The sequence below is a fragment of the Onychomys torridus genome, chromosome 12 (genome assembly GCF_903995425.1).
Source record: "Onychomys torridus chromosome 12, mOncTor1.1, whole genome shotgun sequence".
In the NCBI taxonomy this organism is placed as follows: domain Eukaryota; kingdom Metazoa; phylum Chordata; class Mammalia; order Rodentia; family Cricetidae; genus Onychomys; species Onychomys torridus.
The window spans coordinates 71,494,084-71,502,382 of NC_050454.1; the positions used below are offsets into that span (position 1 = coordinate 71,494,084).

At 48.2% G+C, this 8,299-nt stretch overlaps 1 protein-coding gene across 1 annotated transcript in view; it reads right to left on the bottom strand.

The window, feature by feature from the left end:
- Window positions 1-7,109, bottom strand: part of Hlcs (holocarboxylase synthetase) — a 114,772-nt gene extending 107,663 nt beyond the window's left edge. The window contains exons 1-2 of the mRNA XM_036203457.1: window positions 6,996-7,109; window positions 3,739-4,010 (exon numbers count right to left, since the gene is read on the bottom strand). Coding sequence (XP_036059350.1) covers window positions 3,739-4,010; window positions 6,996-7,109 — 386 coding nt within the window. The remainder of the gene's footprint in view (window positions 1-3,738; window positions 4,011-6,995) is intronic.
- Between the last annotated feature and the right edge of the window lie 1,190 nt (window positions 7,110-8,299).

Sequence of the window (8,299 nt, forward strand, 5' to 3'; positions counted from 1 at the left end):
GAAAGATACTGTGACTCAAGGAAAAGACAATTCCAAAAATAACAATGATTCATGATTCAGTTACCCCATGATCAAGTGCTCGGTGGCCTCAGCTGTCCTCCCAAGCAGGCTGGCCCTCGTCTTACCAGTGAACAGAACGTACAGGCTCCCTCCACACCCCACAAAGCAAGCACACGGAGGGGCTGCTCCATGATGGTGACGGTCTTGTGCCTAACCGTGCCACACCACACCACATATGCGGACGGCTCCCTGGGCCAGCTGTAGGATGTGACATGGGACCCTCGGAGGTTCTCTGGGCTGGCCAGACAAAGCCTGGAGCCCATTTCTTGGGACTCTACCCAACAGCTGAGCTAACTCAACATGGAGAGAGCACGGAAGAAAAATAATGTCTCCTGGCCTCCCACAGAGTCAGCAACGCAGACCGAGGCATCCAGAACACCCTCCTCTTACAACAAATTGGAGGAGTCTGCCAGAGAAATGACTGGGCTGGAGAATAAAGGCCGAAGGGCCTGTCCAACCCAGGGACTGGATGGCATGTCCAAATCCAACGACTATGGGAACATCACTCACTGATCAGGCTTTTACTTTTTGCTTTTGGAGGGAGAACCACATGCCCTTTGATTGACTTTAGTTTTATTTTATTTATTTGTTTGTTTGTTTGGTTGGTTGGTTGGTTGGTTTTCGAGACAGGGTTTCTCTGTGTAGCTTTGCGCCTTTCCTGGATCTCACTTGGTAGACCAGGCTGGCCTCGAACTCAGAACTCTCACAGAGATCCGCCTGCCTCTGCCTCCCGAGTGCTGGGATTAAAGATGTGTGCCACCACTGCCCGGCCTGATTGCCTTTAGTAATGAGCAAGTAATTCTCAGCTTTCTATGGCTCCTGCTCCTAGAATCACAGGGTTGGGAGAGAAGGCGAAGGGGCTCCACAACTTCCAGATGAAGCCAGTGTCATACCAGAGAACAAATGAAACCTTCCAGCATGTCCTGCTGCCGCACGGTGGGCGAGGCGGGCGAGGCGGGCGAGGCGGGCGGGCTTTGCAGTGAAAGCCAAAAGTAGGATGAGTGCTAAAGCCTTCGTCAGATGAGAAACCTCCAATCTCCCTGATTCACACTAACGGAAGGATGCCTTTAAAGACGTTGAGAAGGCAACAGAACAAAGCTAGCGTTTCCTGAAGGGTAACTGCCTCCACTCTCCACGGTGACTTTGAATCCTATGGGCTTCGGGGCTATGACATAGTCACAGCACAGGTCCCCAGCTGCTGTTCTTGATAGACTGAAACACTTCCATGAAGACTTCCAGTCACCCCACGCATCTTTCCACCACTTAAGAAGTGAAGCCTTGTAGCTCCAGTGGCGCAATCATCGGTTCGCGTGCGGTACTTACAAGAAGCAAAGTCTGGACTTCAGTCGGAGCCACAGACACCTCATGGGGAGACAGCTTGGTTGGTGAAGTGTGTGCCACACAAACAGAAGGACCTGAGTTTGGCTCTACAACAGTGACATAAAGAAGCTGGGTGTGGCATTGCACACCTGTGATACAGTGCTGGGGAGGAGTGCAGACAGGCATGTGCCTGAGATCCACTGGCCAGTCAATCTAGTCAAATTAGTAAGTTCCACATCCGGTAAGACCCTGTATCTCAAAACAATGAGGTGAGGAAGAGCAGCTGAGGCTTCGACCTCTGACCTCCACACATGTGCACGCGAGCACACGCGCGCACACACACGCACACACACACACACACACACCAACTACACATGCATGAAGACCACATTTGTTCCCTTGCTTTCTTTTTTTACATGTGACCAGGCCTACCCATGAGATATGAACACAACGGCCCAGTGTAACTTCTGCTAAGAGTCCGTATGGATTGCAACCCAGCCTGCTTTGTTCCATCTTCCTATCATCTAGCTGTGCACCATGACAGGAAGACATGACTGGCCACCAAATGGCCACCAAGTACCAAGAGATGACAAACAGTACGGCTGGAGTCACAGCTGCACCACCGGAGCCCATGCGGTGCATGGTCTGCCTCTGTGGTGGTTCCGATGACCGACTCCCACAGGTCTGGCCTTTGAACTTGGTCCCCAGTGGTAGCTTTGTCTGGGAAGGCCTAGGAGGTGTGGCCTTGATGGAAGCCGTATGTCACTGGGGGGTAGGATCTGAGGTTTCACAGCCTCTTGTCACCCCCAGTTTACACTCTGCTTCAGCTGTTCCGGCCTGCCGCCATGCTCCCTGCGGTGATGGTGACAGACTCCGGGTCCCAGTACACCCTTCCTTCTACAAGCTGTCTTGGATGGATGTTCTACCATGCTACAGAGAAGCACCCACCACGCCAGCACCGGAAATGCTTCTGGCTGCACACCTGGAACACAGCAACCTGTGGCTTTCCCACTCTGTAACTTGAACCCTGTGAGCGGCTCTGGGTCCTGCTGGCTCTAAGGAGACCTGTTCGGACACCTCTTCCTAAAACAGCCACAGCCTCTGGGAACTGACTCCATAGGCTGTTGTGAGCCGCCTTCCCTGGGAGTGCTGGGAAGGAGCCCACGGGGACCGTGCTGAAGGAGAGCTGCCCATCGGGAACCTGCCCAGCAGAGGGACCAACAATAATTAAAGCCGCCATCCTGCTGCCTGTGCTTGGCACAGAGGAGACCAGAAGAGAGAGAGGGATTCCTCACTGCCAGAGAAAAGCAGAAACACTTTTCTCTTCAGGGAAAATAAACTGAAAAAATAAGTACCTACAGCGACACAATTAACTCGTTAAACAAAACCCACTGATTAGCACGGCTCATGTGGCAGCTCGTTCACAGCAGCAGCACCCCTGCTCTCGCCATCATCCGCAGATGCTCCTAGATACTCCACCCACTGTAACTGCCCCTCTGCCAACTGTGTGAGAGTCGGGAACACACCAGCTACTTCATTATTTTGTACCAACATACAACCAATTAACTCCATTCCAGACACTGTTAGGACAAAGTCAACGACATTTCTGTATGCTGAGTTACAGGTCCATCTAATAATCCCGAGGGGTAAAGCCTAGGACCTGGGAATCAGTGATTTCTGGAGGTTATAGTTTTCAGTTTGGTTTCATGCACAGGGAAGACACTTCTTTGAGTTTCTCCTTCTACGCAGCATCTTCAACTAAAATCATAGTAATTAGTACAGACGATATGTGGCATTTGGAAAAACCCCTTTCTTCTGTTTTCCAGGTTTTAACTTCAAACTGAGGCTACAGGACAGAAGTAAAACGGAAGCTTACACTAAGAATACATTTCAAACATGCAAACGGGATTAGAGAGAGCTCGGGAAATGACTGGGAATGAACCACAAAGTCCAGGTGTTTCCCTCTAACCCAGCTACAAGTCACTCCAACTGTACTCTTATAACACCCTGCAGAACATCCTAGATTAAACGTTTACCACTGATTACCACAGCACAAAGAGAAAGGGTCACCTGACCGCTGCCACCTGTTACACTGCTTTTCAAAATTTCCCTCAAGGACATTTTGAAACGGCTGATTAAAGGAAGCGCAATTCCAGCCACCAAAGCCACGTCTAAAGCATGGACTCCACTGAAGCCTTCCTTTAATTCCTCCTTCTCTGCCTCAGGCTCTCAGGGGTGGGACAGAGTCCGTCTACCGTGCTCAGAAGATGGCGGATATGTCCCTCTCCCCGGCACTGAGGACAGAGACCCGACACCAGTGGACACCGTGGCCAGGCAGAGCACCTGACTGGAACTCACCCGTCCAGGAGACTCATGGTCGTAGGGGTCACTTCAGCAAACAGAATTACTTTTCCCAGCTGCGTGGTCTGCAGATTTCGTCGATATGTGTCTAAGTTAAAGTGCTTTGAGGAGAAGGCTTCGGGATTGGTAACCACAGGTATAGAAGATGGGCTGATTTCCACTTCAGATGTGTAAGAGGACATGAACTTGAGGGAGAGCTTGCTGGATTTTATGATCCCTTCAGGATCCACATGCCTCCCAAGCCACTGCATCAACGGATCCTGGATTTCCTACGTCATAAAAAGGGGGAAAGAGGTTGTCATCTGAGGCTTAATCCAACAACAGCAGTGTTTATTGAAGATAAACTGAAGATATTATCTGGGTAACTTAGGTACTGCCTAGTTCATAAACTAAGCCTTATTGGCTTCTGCCATGTTGGATATATATATTGTGACATATCTCTAAATGTTAAGGACATTTTCCTATATTGCCACAGTGTCTTCCCACACCTATTTGAATGGACTTGTTACTTGCTATACATACTGCCCATGTTCACATTCCCACTCTGAAGACAGAGAGGAAGGAGGATGAGAGGCAGGGTGGGAGGTGGGCTTTACAGTGTGATCTGTTCACAGTCAGGCTCAGCTGTCTAGTTTGTGTCAGAGCTCTATGATGTTCCCTCGGTGAAGAAAGCACCACATTTCTCAGAACACATTCCCGCCATTACGCAATGCTTGACTGCAATGACGTCATTTGTATTTATTATGCAGGAAGGAGTCCAGAGGAGCAGGGCAGATGGTCCAAGCAGGGAAGCGTGATGGAGACAGCGTGGGAGGGGAAGGGGTCTGGAAGAACGGAGAGGCCAAGGAGACGAAGGAGCAGAGAGATGGTGGAGCCCACATGGGAAGCAATGGGGAGCTCCTAAGAGCTTTTGGCAGTAGGAGGAGCCAACTCCAGCAGCACTGGGTCCCGCCCTTCCTGCTGGGATGAGCTGACTGCAGGGGAAGAAGCAAACGGAAGTGAAGTGAGGTCACCATGCTTCCACCAGCGTGACAGCACACACAGTGAGAACATGCTCTCAACAGAGACTACATGATTTGCTAACAGGTCATACTTGGGATGTTATCAAACATGAGGAGATCAGGCTCAGCAAGAGTGCTCGGTAGAAAAAGGCACTTCCAAGCAAGGGTGACAGCCTGAGTTTAATTAATTCCTGGAACTCACATAAAGTAGAAAAAGAGCCTCTAACTCCACAAAGTTGTACTCTGACCTCCACACACTTGCTGCATACACACACACACACACACACACACACACACACACACACACACACCATCATTCTTATGTACACACACAGAGAATAGTAATAATAAATAAAATTTTAAGGGGGTGAAATTAAATATGAGCTTTTCTAACCCAAAGTCTACATTCTTCCAAATAAAAGCATGGTCAGGCCTATTACAGCAGTAACCCACTTCTGGTACCAACTTCTGTCTTACTTAGGGTTTCTATTGCTGTGAAGAGACACCATGACCACGGCAACTCCCTGCCCCCAAGACAGGGTTTCTCTATGTAATAGCCGTGGCTGTCCTGGAACTCACTCTAGAAGACTTCCTTCCGGTCTAGACACCTTGAAGCACAGCTGTTACCAGCAGACTTGCAGAGAAAGCCAGTGTGGGAAGAGAAGCTGGGGGTCAGCATGGGTATGCTGAATTTGACAGAACTACTGGAAATACAGAGAGTATGGTGGTTTGAATGGGTATGACCCCATAGACTCGTGTGTTTGAATGCTCAGCCTATAGGGAGTGGCCCTATTAGGAGATGTGGCCTTGTTAGAGGAAGTGTGTCATTGTGGGGGTGGGCTTTAAGGTTTCATATGCACAAGCTATACCCAGTATGGTATACAGTCCACTTCCTGTTACCTGTATATTAAGATGTAGAACTCTCAGCCACCTCTCCACCATCATGTCTACCTGCATGCTACCATACTTCCCATGATGACAATGGACTAAACCTCTGAACTGTAAGCCAGCCCTAATTAAATGTTTTCCTTTATAAGAGTTGGTCACCAGGCAGTGGTAACATATGCCTTTAATCCCAGCACTCGGGAGGTGGAGGCAGGTGGATCTCTATGAGTTTGAGGTCAGCCTGATCTACAGAATGAGTTCCAGGACAACCACGGCTATTACATAGAGAAACCCTGTCTTGGGGGGCGGGGGGAGGTTGCCATGGTCATGGTGTCTCTTCACAGCAATAGAAACCCTAAGTAAGACATAAGTTGGTACCAGAAGTGGGGTACTGTTGGGATAGACCTGACTGTGCTTTTATTTGGGAGAATGTAGACTTTGGATTAGAAAAGCAGTTGAACTCTAAATGGGGTTTAATGGGCCATCCTAGAAGGAACAGGGAAGACAGTGGTGCTGAAACAAGGTTTCAGAGGAGAAGAATTGTAGTATGCTGCCTAGAGATCGGTCTTGTGATAATTTGGTGAAGAATGTACTTGCTATTTGCCCTTGTCTGAAAAGTCCGCCTGAGGCTAAAGTGAAGAATTTTGGATTAATTCCATTGGCAGAGGAAATCTCAAAACAGCCTAGTATGACTCTGTCATAGATACAGTTATTAGCATTCACTCTTATGAAGATCTATAATGAAAAGGAACAAGCCAAGTGAGTAAAAATACAAAATGTACAATTTGAGAAGAAAAGAGGCACCAGGACATTGAATGGAGCAAAATCCTGTGTTCAAGGAGATGAACAGATTAAGAAATGGAAAAAAGAGAATGGTGACCTCAGGGTAATATCCCACCCAGCTAAACTCTCAACTTGTGAAAAGGAATTAAGGAACAGCTTAGGTCCAAGGGTGGTGGTGCACATCTTTAATCCCAGTACTCTGGAGACAGAGGCAAGTGAATCTCTAAGTTTGAGGCCAGTGTGATCTACATAGTGAGTTCCAGGACAGCCAAGCTTAGGCAGTGAAGGAGACCACTGAAAACCGAAATCTGGTGAAGATGCAACTGAACGAGGGGCCATATTCCAGCCTCAGCATGAAATAGAACTTGACAGCTTCAGCCATGTGGTTCTGGCTTTATAGCCAAGGATAGAAGAAAGGGTTTATGGAATCTCCCTCCAAGACTATGGAAAACAGTTGAGTCCAGATGTGTGGCAAGGGTGTCCCTGTGTGGAGACCCAGAGAAGCTATTGCATGAATCTGTGAAGATGAAGCCTGGATAGCCTTGTAGACCCCAAGATGTTGGTGATGCCAGAGCCATGAGCTACCTGCAGAGGAGAGCTGCTAGCAGGGAGTGCAACCAGCTCAAGAGAAAGCAGTGTGCTGCAGTCAGCAATGATGAAAGGAGCTGAAGAGCTGAAGAGCACTTGGACATGAGCCATGGAGTCGGGAGAGTTGCGAGTTTGCCCAGCTGGTTTTTGGTCTTGCTTTGGTCCAGGATTTCCTCCCTTTTCTCCATTTTGGAAAAGTAATGTATATCCTGTGCCAATATATGTTGGAAATATATAATCTAGTGGGTTTTTTTTTTTTAATTTTAAGAGATTGCATGAATCTCAGAAGAGACTTTGAACTTTGGATTTTAAAACACTATTGACACTATGATAGACTATGGAGATTTTTGAAGTTGGACTAAATGCATTTTGCATGACGTTATGACTACAAGCTTTTGGGGGCCAGGGAGTGGAATGTGGTATGGTCCCCATGTGTTTGAATGCTCAGCACATAGGGAGTTACACTATTAGGAGGTATGGCCTTGCTGTAGGAAGTGTGTCACTGTGGGGGTGGGTTTTGAAGTCTCATATGCTCAAGCTACACCCAGTGTGGCACACAGTTCACTTCTTGTTGCCTGCGGATCAAGATGTTGAACTCTCAGCTACTTCTCCACCACGTTTGCCTGCATGCTACCATGTCCTGCTATGATGATGATGGACTGAACCTCTGAACTATAAGCCAGCCCCAATTAAATGTTTTCCTTTATAAGAGTTGCTGTAGTCATGGTGTCTCTTCATGGCTATAGAAACCCTGACTAAGAAGTGGAGCAAAATGAGATGGGGAGGATCTGCAAGCCAGGAGCCCAGGGGAGAGCCAACTAAGATTCAAATTTGGGGATCATCAGATGTAGATAATCACTAAGGCCAGAAGAAAGTAGAAGATAACGAAGAAGTCATGTATAAATGGGCTGAATTCATGGCCTGGGGTTTGGTAACCAGGACCATACAACAGGGGGCTTTAAATGACAAAAATGGGTCACAGCCACCAAGGCCAGAGGTCAAATCGAGGTGTCAGCAGAACCAACCAGGCTCCCTCTTCAGGCTTGCTATGGTTTGACTCTGCCCACCCCCAAAGATATGTGGGAAACAGGGTTCTCAGTGAGACCATGTTGAGAGGTGAGGCCTTACAGGGGTGATCTGATTATGGCTTTGGGGGCTCCCCCCCTCTACTCTACCATAACCCCTGAACAGCAAAATATAAGTGTGTTTGCAAGAAGTATAAAAAGTGCAAGCTGTCTGGTGCACACATGCCAGCTGTGTCCTTCAGACACATTCGAACGACAATGATGACTTGGGGGCTG